General features: G+C 39.5%; 1 protein-coding gene across 1 annotated transcript; it reads left to right on the forward strand.

The window, feature by feature from the left end:
* The first annotated feature begins 847 nt into the window (after window positions 1–847).
* SEC23IP (SEC23 interacting protein) lies at window positions 848–18,368 on the forward strand. The gene is given in 21 exon segments (XM_015867406.2): window positions 848–919; window positions 922–1,037; window positions 1,039–1,334; window positions 2,691–3,220; window positions 3,442–3,637; window positions 3,841–4,034; window positions 4,470–4,559; window positions 5,608–5,728; window positions 6,035–6,124; window positions 6,543–6,684; window positions 7,271–7,479; window positions 8,093–8,211; window positions 8,645–8,815; window positions 9,168–9,263; window positions 9,436–9,642; window positions 10,286–10,441; window positions 10,734–10,836; window positions 11,808–11,993; window positions 12,234–12,396; window positions 14,821–14,920; window positions 16,207–18,368. Coding segments are annotated over 20 exon segments (3,339 nt in total). The 3' UTR covers window positions 14,903–14,920; window positions 16,207–18,368.
* Window positions 18,369–18,687: the final 319 nt, after the last annotated feature.

An 18,687-nucleotide genomic window follows, 5' to 3' on the forward strand; every position in this document is an offset into this window, starting at 1 on the left:
ATGTCACATTGTGCCGGGTTCCCATCCCACGCCCCACAGGCGAAATGAGACAACAACAGACCAGCTGGGCAGCGCAGAAGGGCTCTGAAACACAGCAGCACCCTCGGGTAGGAGGCACCGCTTTCTGCTTCCCTGAGGAAGTGTTCTTTATTTCGGTGAGCTTTTAGCTCACATCAAGCCTAGCACTGAGCCTCAGCTATAGCACCGGCAGCGTCCATAGGGTACAGCGAGCAGCAAGGCTATAAGAAGAGCCCTAGTTCTACGGGCTGCCTCCAGCTCCAAACACATGTGCTCGCGGCTCGGCTGCCACCTCCTGTACTTACTGCCAGCGGACCGACGGCAGCAGCACCGGCACCCCGACAAATATACGTGGGTTCACAGAATCACAGAATGACCTGGGATGGAAGGGACCTCAAGGATCATGTAGTTCCAACCCCCCTGCCTGGCAGGGCCACCAAACATACACCTTTACTAGATCAGGTTGCCCAGGGCCCCGTCCAACCTGGCCTTGAACACCTCCAAGGACGGGGCATCCACAACCTCCCTGTGCAGCCTGTTCCAGGGCCTCACCACTCTCCTAGTGAAGAACTTCCCCCTAACATCCAACCTAAATCTTCCCTCTTTTAACTTAAAACCATTTCCCCATGTCCTGCTAACTTCCCCTAGCCCTGCTAAAGGGTTCGTCCTATATAAGTTCACAAGCGGATCGCCCAGCACAGCCCCGCAGCACACGGCAGCGCCCCGCAGCCCGGCAAGGGCAGGAGCCATCGCCCCGCATGGCCCCGCATCGCCCCTCGGCCCTCCCGCCGCCCGCTGCCGGCCCCGCCCGGCCCCACGCTCACCGAAGATGCCCTGCACGATGCTGAAGGGGCTGTTGAGCCAGTCGGCCACACACGGCATGGCGAAGGCGGCTAATGCTGCTCTACCACCGCCACCGCAGCCACCCCAGCGCCCTACAGCCGCCAACTCCCGCTCTCCAGCCCAGCACTGGGGCCGCGGACTTCCGCCCTCCACCTTCTCCTCCTCCTCCTCTTCCTCTCAGCAATGGCGGCTCGATCCGGACCCGCCTTTTCCTCCCGCCCCTCCCTTCTCCTCCCCTCATCGCTCCCGACCGCGGGGCCGCCATGTTAAAGGCGGGCGGGATGAGGGCGGAAGGGGCTGGGCCATCGCGGGGAAGGGACGTGGACGGGCCGCAGCCATGGCGGCGGGGAAGCCGGGTGGGGGCACCAACCTTCTGTTCGCTTCCTCCGCCACCGAATTCAACTTCACCGTGCCCTTCATCCCGGTCAGCCAGGAGCCGGCTGCTACACCGAGCCCTGCTCTGCTCACTGCGGGTACGGGGTGCCGTGAGGGGCTCTGATGGGGGCTATGGCGTGTGGGAGCCATATGGGGGCTTAACTCAGTGCTCAGTTCAAAATGAAAGCTTGATTTCAGTGCTGACATGTTTTAGCTAGGGAAATAAACGCAGTGTATCTCTGAGGGCTTAAAAGCGTGCTTGCATAGTGCGACTTCAGGATGTTATTTAGGTGTTATGTGTTTTCAGGGGGAGAGAGGGAATAAGAGCATTACAGTATCATCCTTACTTATCTAAGATACGTAACTGAAGTATTTACTGACTTGAGTTTGTGTAATCCTTACAGTTTTTAAGTGCAGGTCTGGAAAGTAGCCTTGTGTATTTGGCTCTCATGTGGCAGCTTCCTGGCTAGGGGGGAAATCTGTTGATGGGATTTCAGTGATGAGATGTGATTAGTTGTGTGCTCTTCTTTTCACTTAATTTTAGATAGGATGAAGGTTCATAGTTTTGCAGCTGGAGTGAAATTAATTGCTTTGAAGAGTAAGAGTTTTGTGCCTTGTGGTTTGAAGATGATGTGTTCTCTGGTTCAGATGAAATAAATAACACTGTTACTGTAAGTAGAGTGTTCCCAATGAGGACTCTTGTCACTTGGGATTGTCAGGTGTCCTTCTGTAAGTGACCTGGTATTATCTGTGAGGGATGAACAAAAGGCTGTCACACAGTCATTGTGTGTGAGAGGAATACTGTACAAAGTGCTTCATTTCCTGCCAGTCTGTGCAAGTGTTTCAATGGAGTTTGTTCAAATTAGAAAAGAGATAACGTAGGAATTGTGTCTGCAAACTACATGCACGTATGGATAGATAAAAGTCTGTACGTCTGTTCTTTTAGGAGACACACAGATAGACTGAGCTTCCCAAATATACTTGAAGTAGTTTGATTAATTAATTAGAACAGCAGCTTCCTGGGGGGATCTCTCTATGGATTCCCCATTGCTCCCTTGTTATGCTGTATTCCTGTGATATTGCCTACAGATAAAGATGTAAAGATGTTTGTTATCAGCCACTTAGACCAAACACCCCTGCAGCTCCCTCTTTCCCTGGGGACTGAGGAGCAGAGAAGCAGTAGTGGTGGTTTCATCCTTACACTTTCAGTTTCTGTTGCTTCATCTATGTACACTGAATGAGTTTTGTGGTCTGTTTTAGATGTTCTTGAAGGCTTGGTGTCCTTTGTTTATGGCATGTTTAATCTTCAAGGATATGTAAGGTTTATAATGCTTTCGTCCTATAGAGTGAGTCCAATGGAGTTTTGGAAATAGCTCATAACATTACAGAAAGTTTTGTCTACATATGCTGATTTGTTTGAACCTCTGAGGACATCCCTTTGTTTGTCTTTGCAGATGATTCTGCAGATGTTGGAGAAGAGGACAGCTTCTTGGGTCAGACTTCTGCCAGCCCTAATCCTCCACAGACTTTCAACTATTTCTCTCAAGTGCCCAGTAGCAGCGATCCATTTGGAAGCATTGGGCAGCCGCCCTTAACATCTTCTGCACCACCTGTTGGAGCAGCAGCCTTCTCCAGGCCTCCAAATTCACTTCCACTTGTGGCTGGGTCACAGGATGGGCAGAATGCCTTTTCTCCACAGCTTCCCAAGTCACAGTCCACTTCTGGTCCTCCACCTACTTCACAGATGGGTATCGCAGGTTATCAGACTCCTCAGCAGAGCTGTCCCCCACCTGCAAATGCTTCTGCTCTTCCATCTCAGCAGGGCTATAACCCTTATCGCCACACCACCCTGAGCAGCAGAGCCAACCCCTACCTTACTCCACCACAACTGCAGCAGAGTCAGGCACCAACCCCACCTGTTCACCCACCATCCTCTGTCCCACCTGTCCAGATGTATCAGACACCTCCAGGGCCATTGACACAGGTAATTAAGTTGTTCCTGATGCGATGCTATCAGAATTTAACAATTTAAGACTCTCTTCCTTTTTGAATTGTATATTTTACCTTGAAGATCTATCTTGTAATTGGAAACGTGCAAGTTTTCAAAAACATAAGCAATGGGCAACTTGTCTATACTATTTTATGATTGAAAGAGAATGTCCATGGAAAACTGAAATAAAAGCTCAGAATTATCTTTATTTTCAGTTTCCTCCGTCTCAGTCACAGCTCCGAGCTCCCAGGCCTGCAGGTCCACTGGTCCAAGCACCTCCTGTTCTGCTGCAGAACCAATATGAGCCAGTTCAGCCGCACTGGTTCTATTGTAAGGAGGTGGAGGACAAGCAAATATGGATGCCGTTCAGCATTCTGGATTCTGCAAAACTAGAGGAAGTCTATAATTCTGGTAAGTTATAAAGATTTTAATCATATCTTCTTCAGAGATGAGCAGAAGAAACTAGATGGAAGGTATTAAACTTCCATGATACAAATATTATCTGTCTTAATTGGCTTAGTGTCAATCACAGTAGTGACTGGGGCCTTGGAATGAGACAGGAAAAAAGAATGCATATGTTTGTATTGTAATTGAGGGTAACTTTTATGTCACAGTCCAGCCTGATCCTGAGAGTGTGGTTCTGAGCACTGATGGTGGTCGCTATGATGTGTACCTGTATGACAGAATGAGGAAAGCTGTTTACTGGGAAGAAGAGCCTTCAGAAGTGAGACGATGTATGTGGTTCTATAAAGGAGAGAAGGATAGCCGCTTTATTCCTTACACTGAGGATTTTAGTGATAAGCTAGAGGTAGGTATTTCTTCTTACATAAGTTTCATGAATAACTTGTACTTTTTATTTATGATTGTAGAATTACTTTAGTTTCATTTAAAATGATTCTCAGTAGTAATTTCTGGAACAATAAGTAAGCAAGTTCTGGAAAGTTGAATGGCCAGAATAGTTAATTGCTCATGCAGTGGGCCTACACTGCTGTGGTCTTAAATCAACTTGTGTAGTACTTCATCTGTGTTGCTTTTAGAATCATAGAATCACTAAGGTTGGAAGAGACCACTAATATCATCTAGTCCGACCTTCAAACCATCCCCACTGTGTGTACTGAGCCATGTCATTCATAGCATAGGTAAAACTATATAACTTCTAACCTTAACATTACAGATAATCTACATAGCCAAAAAAGGCTTGAAATAAGAATACCTCCTCAATTTAACTTGTTTGCTGTTTCAGGCAGAATATAAAAGAGCTGTAACTACAAATCAATGGCATCGTCGACTTGAATTCCCAAATGGGGAGACAATTGTTATGCATAATCCAAAGGTAACAGATTTTGGCAACCGGTTCTTGCAGAACTCAATGGGGTGAAAGAGTATAAAAATAATGCAGGGTTAGTTTTGCTTGAAATTGACTTATTGTTTTGTGTGTGTGTGCATTTAGGATGATAATGCTTATAGAAACTAAACTCATCTCAATGTGCTGTCACCTAAAATACAGGGCATCCTGGTACTTAGAAAGAATAAGGGTTTAGATGGCTGAAATATTTGCCAAGTGTAACTGGCAGCAAACAGGAGGCAATTTTAATTAACCTCAGTCAGTCTCTACCAGCTGGAAGGTAATTTAAACTAAGCTTTCATGTGAAGAAGAGCATTAATCAAACTGTAAGGAAATTAGTTTGACTATTTAAGCCATATTTAAGTCTTCCACTGCAACTATTTCTAGGCCAGAAGAAGTAGAATAGCCACATCTTTTTTTGTACTGTAAATGCTTTGCTAGCAGTGTCTTGTGACTTAACTGTGGACTTCAGACTTACTGATCGGTGTTGTTAACTGTTCTCTTATCGCAGATGCAGTAATGCATAAAATTTATATATATTTGTGTGTGTGTATATGTGCATATATATATGTATGTATGTGTCAGAATCGCAATTACTCCTCCTTTAACCACGTGATAATGTAGGTTAAGAACTTTTATCCAGGAGAAACCCTAGAGAAGAGGCACTTAAAACTCTTAGTGTCCTAAATATGACATAACAGTATTGTACTAGTAACTATGAACAGCCATGCTAGTGAATAAATTGTTTTTTAAGGTTTTTATGCTCCTTCAAATGTTTTCCTTCTCTGAGCACTGATCAATTTTTTTTTGCCTTAAATTAGAATAATTGTAAGTAGGGGAAACAGTCATTTTATTCACAAAAAAATAGCTGGCTGATAAGAGAGAGTGGGCGCTGGGGTCGAGGAGAAAGGCACTTGAATAATGCTTATCTGAGGGATTAATCAGAGTCTAATTTAAGGAAAACTGTGGAGAAGCTTATAGGGTTTTAAAAGGTTTTTTGTTTGTGTTTGCAATTGGTAAATGTATTCTTTTTCAGGTTATAGTTCAGTTCCAGCCTTCTGCCCCATCAGACGAATGGGGCACCTCTCAAGATGGTCAAGCAAGACCAAGGGTAGTAAAACGTGGAATTGATGATGACCATGATGAAATACCTGATGGTATGTGATTAGTGTATGTGGGCCTGCATCTTGAGCGGTAGGTTTGGTTTGGTGCAAAAGTTGGATGATAGTGAGTGGAGCTGCAAAATGTTGTTTGTGTTTAGAGTCTAAAGATTAAAGTTGCTCCGTAATCTAAGCTGCAGTTCTTTGGTGTTGCTTTCTAATCAAAAGCAGTCATGTGGCTGTGTGATATCTTGAACCATGGTACGTAATAGGCTATATGAAGCAGTTAAGATTGCATAACAGTGTATTTCACTAGTGTAGTAAATATTGGTACTCTGAATTTTTCCTTTTCTTTTTTTACAGGAGAAATGTCCCAAATTGACCATTTGGTGTTTATGGTTCATGGCATCGGTCCTGTATGTGACTTGAGATTTAGAAGCATTGTTGAATGTGGTAAGTTTTTCCTTGTTTAATTGCAGTTTTATTTTTAACTGTTAAGTGTGGATAGCTTATCTTTTAGGTAAGTGTGTTGTTAAAAACCTTTTTTTTTTTGTGGGTTTTGGGGTGTGTGATTTTCTTTGGGTTTATTTATTTAAGACAGTTGAGTGAGTTAAGAAGGCTGTGTGTGGTCTGCTCTTAGAGTAAAAATGCACTGTTGGGAGATAAAGAGGAAGGGTACAAAAAGGTGCTTAAAAAACAAAAAAAAACCAAACCATTTGATTAATTCTTGAAAAGGTTTTTTTCACTTTGCAATTTCCTTAGTTTGTATTTGTTTATGCCTGTTGTAACTGAGGGGAAAAAAGAATGTTTGTAACTGTGTGCTACTTGAATACCTTTACTATCAGATTTTCATTACTCTGCTTTTCTGCAGTTGATGATTTTAGATCCGTTTCTCTGAAGCTGCTGCAGACTCACTTTAAGAAACCTTTAGAGGAAGGTAAAGTGAGCAGGGTGGAGTTCCTTCCAGTTCACTGGCATAGTTCTCTGCATGGAGATGCAACAGGTGTAGACAGGTGAGTATAGTGTTCATCTTATTCTGTAGAAACAACTAGAGAAATTAATATGCTTCTTAGGCTATATGAATGACTCAGTGTGCAACAAAAACTCTGCTATTTTTTTTTATAGTTGTCACTTTGTTGTACAGTGTAAGGAAAGTTGGAAAGATGTGGGATGTTTTCTGTTATTTTTCATGACTGAGTAACAGGATTTGTATCTATACGTACATGCTGTACATTTAGTACAGCATTTTTATGGAAGTGGCTAATGCAATTGATACATGAAACACTTAGGAGAGTGGGAGTGCAGTACAGCAACAGGTGTGTTTCATTCACAGTGGATAGTCGTCTCTCTTGTGCCTTCCTGCAGTCTTAAGTCTTACTCTAGGAGATATCAATGTCCTCTTTGAGGAAGGCATTAAGCCCTTTGTCCATTCCTTGAGTGCTAATTGTATGAATATACAACAAGACCAGAAAACTGTGCTTTTCAATGTCTCTAAAGACCCTATCCATAGTATCCCTATCCCACTGCAGTTCTGCCACCTGTTGTTTCACAAGTTCACAAACTTGTCTACTACTACTAACGATTCTCTGTTCTGACCAGGAACATAAAAAAAATCACTTTGCCATCGATTGGACGCCTGCGCCACTTCACCAATGAAACCCTCCTTGACATCCTGTTTTACAACAGCCCCACCTACTGTCAGACGATTGTGGATAAAGTGGGGATGGAAATGAACCGTTTGTATGCACTTTTCATGAGTCGCAATCCAGACTTCAAAGGAGGAGTCTCTGTGGCTGGACACAGTTTAGGTAATTATTTAGGGCACTGATTTAAAGTAAAACCAGCATTTGTACATGAAGGAAAGTTTAACCTTTATGAAGCAGAAGGCTGAGCTTAGATGATAGGCTCTGCTCTATCATAAAGCCCTTCTCAGTGGCTGCATTCATAAAGCCTTGCAAGAAAGTTTGTAAGTCTGGGATACATGCATGTGTGACCTGTCTTAATTTTCTTCATGAAGACTTAATGTCTAACTTGAGTTTAAAAGTTAGTTTGTTATTAGTGTCATCTTAGGCAGGTAATTCATTTAGTGAAACTGATATCATTTTTTGAAACACAACATACAACTTTATAGAACTTATATTGGTTTGGGCTGGGCTTTTTCCTACTTTGGGAAGCAGTCTAAGATGGTTAAAATGTAGTTTAATATTGGCAACTGCATTCCCCTTGAATAGAAAAAGACTAAAAAGATACTGTTTTGCTTTTTACTGAGATTGAATGTGTTGATACGTGTGTTTAAGTTCATTGTTTTGTTTTTTAATCAATTTATATGTTGCAATAACCACTGTATCTAATTCTTGCTTATCACTTTGGGACAGGAATATCTAAAACTTTTCTTAAAGCAACTTTAAATTCTGTTTCCAGGTTCTTTAATTCTGTTTGACATATTATCTAACCAGAAAGACTTGGCTTCATCAGTAAGTACTGAACCTTTCTCTGGCGTTAATGGGACTGAAAAGGATATGTCTGTTCAAGATAAACAGGTAACTTGCATACTAATCTTCCCAAACAAGTAGATTGATAATTTCAACGACTTCTCTAGTAGACAGAGTTTACTGACTGAAACAGTGTTGCATGTTCTCATAGCATGTTTGACGTGTTAATGGTAATGTGTCATTTTGTAAACATTATCAAATCTCTGTACAAACTATATCCCTTTCTCTGAAGATCCAAGTAGAGCAGTCCTGGTATTTAGTCATGTGCATTATTTTTGGCCTTGTGGACACATAACTTGCCTTTGCGGAATCTGAGTGATAGGGAGATTTTTAAGAGGGAAAGAATGAATTTGTTGTCAAGCTTGATGCAGTGTCCAGCTGTTTGATTGTTAATGGAAATACATTTTTAAGTGTTTGAAAGCTATTTGCTACATATGCACTTCTTACTGACTGATGTGACTCTCTGTGCTGTCCTTTTAAGATGACTGAAGATACCAGTTCCTTGGGCTCCTCAATTACTACTTCTGGTGATGACCTTTGTGAGCCTGAAGTAGATGATGATGTTCCTACTTTGCAGAAGACTCTGGAGATGCTGAGTTTATCAGAGTATGCAAACACATTTGAAAAGGAGCGAATTGACATGGAATCTCTGGTAATAATACTAATAATAATGTTCAGTTGGCTCATGGGGGTTATACCAGGGTATAGGTGTTGGATTTTTGTTGTTGTCTGTTTTCTTCTGTTGCTTCAGTATACTGTCAGGCATGAAAGTAGTCATAAAAGTAACATAATTAGTGCTTGACATGAAGGCTATGACATGAAGTTATATGACTTGTTTTGTTTTTTTCAGTTATCTCACTATGTGTTATGTATTCTTATTTCTTTGTAATTTCTGTAACTTTGTAAAATGTCTTTCAACTATTTCATTTCCCAAAAGAAATGATATATGCTCCTTGAGAAGTTATTAAGCGTACTTTGTGTATATTTGTGGTTTTGTTTTAAAGCTGATGTGTACAATTGATGACCTGAAGGAAATGGGGATACCCCTTGGACCAAGAAAGAAAATAGCCAATTTTGTAAAAGACAGAGCAGCCAAGCAGGTAAATACATTTTTCAGGAGTGAGAAAGAGTTGTTAAGCAAGTGACTTCCTTGCTGTTGAGTAACTTCTGTTCTTAAACACACTTGTTAACAACGTGAATGTATTAGAAGAATTCTGATAGATGTGGAAAAAATATTTATTTTATTTCTGGTCTTGAAACCTGTCTCAAAAGGAACAAAAGAAAGCAGCAGCAGAGAAGAAAGCAGCACTGGCTGCCATGCTCCAAACACAAGAAGTTTCCCAGAAAGCCAAAGAAACGGTTACTTCTGTCTCACCTTCAGAGTCTGGTCAGCAGCACGCAAAGAGGAAGCTTCCAGTTGGTGCATCTGTTTCTTCTGTGAATGTTGACTATGAGTATTTTGAAGTTGGAACTGGTCAGGTGAGACCACATAAATTTAATCAAACCATCTGGAACTACTCTATCCTTTTGCTTGTTTCTGTGTGTGATTTCATTCATTCGACATTGACTTTGAGCTACATCCCATGAGTGCTGTGCAGATGTTTATGGAAAGCTTCACCTTTTGGTTTGAGAGTGCTGGGAGAATGGGATCAGATTACTGAAAAACAGTATTATTATGAGGATACCAGGACAATTAGCTTTTTTTTACTTTCACTAACGAGTGAGTTATAAAAAGTGTTCTGTTCCAAAATCAGAATGGTAAGAACACGGTGGTACTGAATGGCCTAAATTGGCCCGTATGTGCTGTTACATTTAAGTTGTACCTCAGCCTTAACTTGAACCACACCTTGAGTGCTTCCTGTTCAAATAAATGAATATTAACTTCTAATTTTTCTGAATCTATCTGTAGAGTGAAGTTTTAAAAATAATATTACGTTGTAATAGTGTGTGTATATAATATACAGTACTATAGAATTAGTATGGAATGGAACGAAGTAGCTGAGATGTCTTGGAGGTACTTGTGTTTAATACATACTGACGTGTCTTGTTTTTTCTTCTTAGTTAAGCATTATATTAATTAGCTGGCAGTGCTGAGAGTTTTTGTCTGACTTTTGTCTGATAGGTTTCAGTAGTTTACAGTGCATTGGACTTTGAACCGGATACGTTCTTTGCTCTTGGTTCTCCTATTGGTGTGTTCTTAACTGTACGAGGACTGGAAAAGATTGATGAGAACTACAGACTTCCTACTTGCAAGGGTTTCTTCAACATCTATCATCCAGTGAGTAACCAGTACTTCTGGGTTTTGATTTTAGCTGATGCAAACCTCTATGCAGAACACTAAGTTACTAAGTTTTAATCTCAGAGCATTGCACCTCCTTTCCCTTTAAGTATACTTTCATAAAACAAAATAACCCATCTAGGATATATATTCCAGATACCTGTGATATTTACTCCAAAAAAAAAAAAAGAGTTGGCCTTACAGGTTCTATGCCTGTATATTGCTTGATAATATTTGTCATGTTCATTTTTAGAGCTTAACCAAAGTGTTTGGCTTTTTTTTTTCTTAACAGCTTGATCCAGTAGCTTACAGGATAGAGCCAATGATCATTGAAGACTTGAATTTAAAACCAGTTCTTATTCCACACCACAAAGGCAGAAAAAGACTTCATCTAGGTAAAAAGAAAACTTATGTAAATTATGGATCTAACTCTGAACTTACTTGTTTGATGCAGTAGAATATCACACAGTTTGAGGAGACCATGTGTCCAAATACCAGTCTTGTGTTGTTAGATAGTTTTTATTATATTTTTTACCTTGTCCCAGATGACCTCCATTAGATTTTTTTTTTAATCAGTCTTTTCAGTATGGAAAATGTTCAGGAAAAAATTGCAAATATTTTTTTCCCCAATGCATGGGTTGGAATTTTATTGCTTAGGAGTACAAATTGGACTAAGGTGGCTTAAATTTTGTGTACATCAATAAAGATTGTCAGTTTTCCTGTTTAGTTGTCAGTGCGACAGTTCAGGGCCCTTTTGAAAGTCCGTCTTCATTCAGAGTCTTGGATAAAGAAATTCAGTAGCATCTGTGCTTTCCAATGGTATGTTAGAATCAGTCTGTTTTCCTGGGCTAGACAAGGTACTTGCTTAGGAATGTTTTAGGTTGCAACTCTTAAAGTGTATGTAATAAAATAAGAAAATGGTCTGTATCTCTTTACAAGCAAAGCTGATTTTTCTTAGATCTAGATGAATGTTTCATGGGAAGCTCTGATTTTTTTTTTTATGTAACGGCAATGTGAATCTAACCATTAAGCCATCAAACAACTGAGCACTACAGAAGCTTTTGGGGAGAGCCCTCTTTTGTCCACTCTTTGCCCCCAGTACTGAATAGCAGCTTAGTTGCTTTTAACACATTTGCTGTTAGCTCATTGCAGTGAGAAATATTGTGCATTAATTATTTTTCATTTAATCTTTTTAAATAGAGATGCAGGAAATGCATGTTTATGACATTACAGACCTGTTCCTCCTAACAGTTGGGACATTTGTTGAATAGTGCTTAACTCTGGTTTTAGCTCCATTTTAACTATGTTTGCTGTGGTCTGGTTTTAGCTACATTTTAAACTATGTTTGCTGTGGTGTTCTTTCTAGAGTTGAAAGACTCTCTGTCTCGAATGGGATCTGATCTGAAACAGGGTTTTATCAGCTCTTTGAAGAGTGCATGGCAGACGCTTAACGAATTTGCACGAGCTCATACATCTTCAACTCAGCTACAAGCAGAACTGGAGAAAGTTGCTAACCAAATTAAAGAGGAAGAGGAAAAGCAAGTGGTAGAAGGTACGTGGACACATTTTTTTTGTTGTTTTATTATTTATTGATCTCAAGTTCATAGAAACTTGAGTATCTGAGCACTTGCTATTGATTTTCTGGTTTATGCAATGCCATCCTAGTCAGTTGAGACTGCTATAATTGTCTAACTGCAAGTACTTTGTAATTGTAGCAGGGAAATTGAGTAATAATACTTAATTATAGTATATAGCTTGAAATTATATAAAATCTTAAAATCTTTAATTGTAGCTGAAAAGATCACTGAAACTCCAGAGCTTCCAAAAGATGAGGATTTTACAGTGAAGGTTGGAATGCTGAATGGAGGACGACGTATTGATTATGTTCTACAAGAAAAACCAATAGAAAGCTTCAACGAATACCTTTTTGCTTTACAGAGTCATTTGTGCTACTGGTAAGAGTTTGTCATGGCTAAATTCTGAAATGGTCTCCCATTTGGAAAGGTGTTTTCTTCCCACTCAGGCTACACTGCAAAGTTAAATCTATTATATTCTAGATGGTGAAGTAGTTGAGACAAGTCAAATGTGAAGGCAGACAGTATATATGATTACTCAGGAATTTCATTCTTAGGATGCCTGACTTAGATTTCCCTGTTAGGTAGTTTCATTTCAAAGCAGTGTGCGTTTGCACAGTGTAAACAAATCTATAGTCCTGTTTGCCCTCAAGATGTTGCGTATTGGTCTATTGAACTCAGAAAGTCAAAGCACATACCTTTAGTACCATCTATTTTTAAAAGGAGAGCTTAATGAGCATTTTGCCATCTGTAGCTTTTCAAACAGAACTATTTGTGGAGAGACTGTATTAGACTTCAATATATGGTTAAACTTAATTACCTCTTTGTGTCGAAGTGAAAGATATTGATGCTGTGCTGCTAAAGCTCAACAAAGGAAAGGAAGAAAAAGGCATGGCAGACTTTTCCTGTACACTTGGATGTTTGTGATTTACCACATGTAGACAGTGGTTGCTCATATGCAGAACAGCTACTAGAAAAGATTTTGGCATCATATAGACCTGCCTATGCTGTTGCCGTGTCAGCATTCTTTAAGTAATAGTGTTTCAAAAGGGGGACACAATAATTAAGCACATGTGAGAATTCACAGATTGTGGAATGCTAGAACAGAGGGTATGTAAGCTGCATCTGGTGGTGCTACAACAACTTCATAGGTAACAAACAAGCTGGGTTATCAGTTGCTGACTTATACAAAATGCTGTTGGGTGAGGGGTGTGACTTTTCTCTTTGAGTAACCAAAATACTTGTCTCTCTTTCTGAGTTCAGCAGGAATGGAGCAAGCACTTCTCTATGTTCTTGTGTTTTCATCTTTAAAGATTTTATTATTGATGTCTAATAAGTTTTAGAAGTAGGCATTTTTTCAGAGGGTGAAGTACAGAATGTGGAAGCATTACTTGCAGGATCTTAGGAAAGCTGATGTCACTTGCATAAGGAGAGATCAGTAACTGCCTGTGGAAAGGTTTATCAAAGCTGCAGTGCAGCCAAGCTCTGGTTTGCTCCGACAGAGCTCCCAGGCAGTCAGTGACCCAGCGGTGGCACTGCTGTTTTGCAGGTAGAGCTGAAGGAAAGGAGCTTTATTCCACAAGGTGGCAGCCAGTCATTGCCGAATTTTAAAAACATATCTCCCCCTGTCTGGGTTTTTTGGTCATTAATGACCCAAATTTGTGAGGTTTTTTGTTTCTTCCTTGGGAGGTGGTGAGGAAATGCCTTAAAAAACAGTTTGTGTTGCAGGGAGGAGAGCTTCCATGCTGATCCCTCTGCTTGCTTGCTTGCTTGTTCAATAGCAGAGAACACGGAGAAATATGGTTGCCATCTCCATACTAGACTGCTGAAAATGTCTGTAGATCAGACAGATCCTTGTGCGTGTTTAGCACTGCACAGGTATTATGTAAAGGAGTTCTCATTTAGATGGTTGCCGTTCTGACAGTCTAAGTCATCTTTGCTACCTCCATGTATAACTTCTTTTAAAGCACGGAGTGTTGTCATTATTTAACTATTCCTGCAGCTTTAGAACTTCATTTAAGTTTGTTTAAATTTAAGTTTAACACCTGGTGAACAGTGTTGTTTTTTATTTTACAGTGGATCTTACTCTCTTACATTGGTATCAGGATTTTGTGCTTATATAACACTTTACAGATGTAACTTAAACACTTCTTTTTCCTTAATTTAACTTAAGATGGCCTGAAGCTTTCATTATAAGAAGAGCTGATAAAACAACTTTGAAACACAACACTTGAATTCTATTAGTCTTGAAAGTATTTTTCACATTATTTAATTTCTATGGAGGTAAGGTGCAACAGATGTCCATGGATTGTTGTTACAACCTATCTACAAGAAAGCATGAACCAATTAGCAAGCAAGATAAAATATTGTTGATGGAACTAGGAAGGCTTTGTTCTGATGCTTGGCTAATAGATGCGGTGGACTAAGTACAGTAGGAAAGCTGGTGGAATATATTCAGGAGCCCACATCAGACAGAAAGTGATAGGCTATTTGAGAAGATTTAAGCCAAATGAATAACATCAAAGAAGTGGATGGAGAAGGGGATTTCAAACTGCAGAATAGTAAGAGTTAGGGAGAACACAGAAAGGAAAATGTCATAGTAAAAGGTTAGCACGTTGGCCAGGGCTTATTGCAAAGGGAATGAAAAGCCGATGCAGAGTTGTGACTCAAGGAGGTTGATAGAAGAAAGACCACATTCCCGAAAGATAGAGATTAGGGTGATAACTCTCTGAACAGTCTGCATAAACTGAGATGGGTTAGAATGTGATCCATGCCTAATTAATTTTTTTCTCCAATACTTCATAGGGAATCGGAAGACACTGCCTTGCTGTTTCTCAAAGAAATATACAGGACTATGAATATCAACCCTGAGCAGCCACAACATTGATGCATAGATACATGATTTGTAAGTTTACTCAAGCATAACACATTCATAACAAACTCAGCTGCAGTTTAGATCTCTTTACTTTCTCTTTTCCTTCTGAAGTTTAAATTATGAAGGAGGTAGCTGCAAAGTGTCATTTTTGATCTGAAAAAACAATTTCTAGATGTTTAAATGCAGAGGAAATATTTAAGTGCTCTCTTTTCCCTTCTGAAAAGATATTTTATGTCAGAGTTCTTGATATGAGGTGGTAATTGCCAGCAACTCTGAAATGTGGTCTCTATTATTTCTTCATAGTGTAGCTGTTCAGTGAATGGTTTAGTAAAGCATTGGAAAACTTGGTGATATTGGATATGATGTTCCATCTACAGTGCAGTGCTGTACAGTATGTTTTGTGTAGTGTTCTGATGATGTTTTTGTTGGTAACATACTATTTACCATATCAGTAGTGATAACTGTCTGAGCTAAAATCACATACAAGAAGAATCAATTGCACTAGCAATTAGTGAGTAGCTACTAGGATTTGTTTGCTTCTACTCACTGATGAAATAATACTAATAGTATTAAAAAAATCTGTTCTTTTGTATGAGTGACTTGATTTACTTCTAGGTCATCTTTAAGCTGTTCTTCATGTAACAGTAATAAAAGGCTTCATATAAGAATTGTAAATAAATGCTTGATATAACTCTAATGTGTGACCTGAAGGCATTTTCTGTGGAAGTGTTTTCATTTCCTATATCTGTTTTGGTTACTTGGTTGAAAATGCTGAGATGCTTTTAAAGTTCTCTTGCAATTGAGAACGCTGTCCTTTAGTAAAGTATAGATACAACTAGAAGTTTATTCTTCTGTTCAGGGGAGTATCTTTCACTGTGTAATTTGGAAGATTCAAGTCACCGTGCTCTTTTCCTTTTTAGTAAGTAATAACTCCTTCTGGAGATCCCACTTTTGGGGGAATGCATTAACATACTAAAAGCTCAGATACAAACGAAGTGTCTTCTAGTATCTCTGAATACAGTAGGTAACTTATAAGCATAAGGATCTAGTAGCTAATTAGGATGTCATATATTATACATGTTATGAGCAGTTGCAAGCTTTTTCTTTGTAATTGCCTGTATGCCTTCAAAACAACTACCTTTCAAGAGGTTGTGATTAGAAACTGGTCAGATAGGAGGATGGATTTTTATAGATCTTTTTGAGTCCTCTTGGAATTGGATGTTGGCATATCTCATTTTCTTTGTACTGCTGCAGGAATGCCAAACTTGATCTATTTCACATTTCCCTTATATACATGTTCTGCTTTCTCTGCACAGCCATCCCTGTTCTGACAGACCTGGTGAAAGCTGCTTCAAAGAACACCTGTTATTTGCATAGTTAGAGCTGACAGGATAAGTATCAGACTTTTCCTGCAGTCTGGAGCTCTCTCGGATTCTGCCTTCCTGTGTCGCTTCAAGCAAACTTAGTTCTGAAAAGATCAGCCCCATCATTCAAGAGATGAATGGAATGACACAATTTTGGTCTTTATAAATCAGTTAAATTGCACAGTTGCCAAATATAAAGTGATCGCTGAGGAGTTCTCTGGCGTGCAAGTCATTACTTCTCCCTCTCCTAACTCAGCTGACTGTCCAACATGCTTTGTCTACTAAGGCAGCACATCCTTGTTTAAGAAGGACTTGTTGAGAAACAGCAATAACCCGCATTTCTTGATGTGTTCATTGGTCCCCCTTTTAGTAATAAAGTATAAACTGCAGCTATAACCACCTTTAATACAGATTACATGAAGCTGTTCCTATTTACAAAAAAAAACTAGCAACAAAAATAATTTTCCTTACTATTGTAAGTGTGATGGAGATTTTATAAAGATCTTTTTAAGTTTCTGCTATGAGTTTGGGTTATTTTGTTGTGGGTTTTTTTATTAATAGAAATGTGACTTTGATTTCACAGAAGTTAGAAGTTGGTTACAGGTTGTTCAGTGTTCGCATCTCTTGAAAAGAGCAGTTTAAAACCTTTTGGTTGAAGGATTGATGCAGTTTAGTGAAACTAGGCTGTATGTGTGAGAACTGAAATACTTACCTTGACATTGCAGTTTAATCTCTCAAAATGCTTAATGGAAATATAGGAATCTGAAGCACGTGGGCATTAGATAATAATCTTGGTCCAGGTCAGCAGCCCAGTCTGTGTATCTCTTAATGAGGTTGAGATAAGAAGGGTTGCATGAAATCATAAATTTGGGTCTGTGAATACTGAGCTTCTGTAGCTTTTTCCTAGCTTCAACTTACATGCAAGTTGTGGCTTAAGAACTTTACTACTGATTGTTTGCTTCAGCTATTGCAGTAAATGCATTTTGAAATGCAGTACTTTTTTTTTTTTCTAAGTAGATGTAAAATACACATTCTTGTGTATATACTTTAATTATTATAAATACTTCCTATGGGTCTTTACAGCAAAAATCTGTATTTCATCACAGAGTAGGTTGGAGAGGTTTAGTGCAACTCCCCTGCTCCAAGCAGGGTCAGCTTAAATTATGTGGCTTAGGGTCTTATTGAAGGATGATGATGATGATCCATCACCTGTCTGGGCTCTATTCTTAAGGTTTGACTACTATTACTAAGATTTTTTTGTAATATATTATTGTCATTTCCCAGGCAGAGCTTGTCTGATGTGATGCTTTTTGTCCTTCCTATCTCCAAGTACAGTCTGTCCCTGTCCTCTTTGCACCCTTTTACAAGGTAGTTGAGGACAACAATGGGATTTTCCTTTTGGCTGAACACTTCCTTCTAGACATTTCCTTTCATGCAGTGTGCTGTAAATCCAATATATATTTTAAAAGCACAAAACTACAGCAAGCCAATAAATGAAAAACCAAAAGGTAGTACATAGTATGAAGAATAAGTTGAGATAAATAACCAGAAAGTAGAAAAAATATATATAACATCTCCTAAAGGATTGCAGCTTGATTGATTTTTCAGGTGCAAATGTTTATAAATGAAGCCTAAGGGGGAGAAAAATAATCAGAGCCTCTCTGAAATCCACTGCTTTTCCAACAGATTGCCATCTAAAAACAGAGTTATTTGGAAAATACTTCTGCCTAACTCAAGCAAAGAGGGCTGATTTCTGCCCCTCTGCTTCACGAGCTGCTGTCTGTGCTGGTGGAGTTTCCTCCCGCTGGAAACCTCTCCCAGCACTTCTGTTTGTAAAAGCAGTGTAGTCAGATTGTGCTTGTGCCACATGACATTTTGTGTAGTATTGAATTTATTCAGTCTCTGCTTCTGGAGTTGTCCTGATCTTGGTTTTTCTTTCCTTTTTCCAGTGGATGTTAAATTAATATTTATAACTTTATGTCTGCAGTGTGACAAACGTGCTACCAAATTCTGTCTACAATGCTACTTTCCTAACAGTGTTTTCCCCAGTTCCTCTGTATGTCATCTTGTTTCTTGTCATGAATAATAAAATCTTGCATTTCATTTTTCCTTAATAAGTCTCAGCAGTTGGTGCCAGTGACGCAGTGTTAATCTATGGAGAGCTGGGGTTCAAACCTAACAGGAGCGAGCACTCAGGAGCCACCCTTTGGAGTGCTGCATTGCTCTGACCAAGCAAGTGTTCTTAGATTGCATTTATGTTTTTTATCAGCACTTTGAATTAGGGTGTGTTCCCCAAATGTTAAACATAAAGGGTTGGGGTATTCCATGGATTCTTGATGAATAATGAGAAATATTGCTCCAGCTGTGCGGTCTGATTTCAGTACTCAACATGTTCTTGGCATATCTGCTTTTAATTGAAATCATGTAAGATTA

This window comes from Coturnix japonica, chromosome 6 (genome assembly GCF_001577835.2).
Source record: "Coturnix japonica isolate 7356 chromosome 6, Coturnix japonica 2.1, whole genome shotgun sequence".
NCBI lineage: Eukaryota > Metazoa > Chordata > Aves > Galliformes > Phasianidae > Coturnix > Coturnix japonica.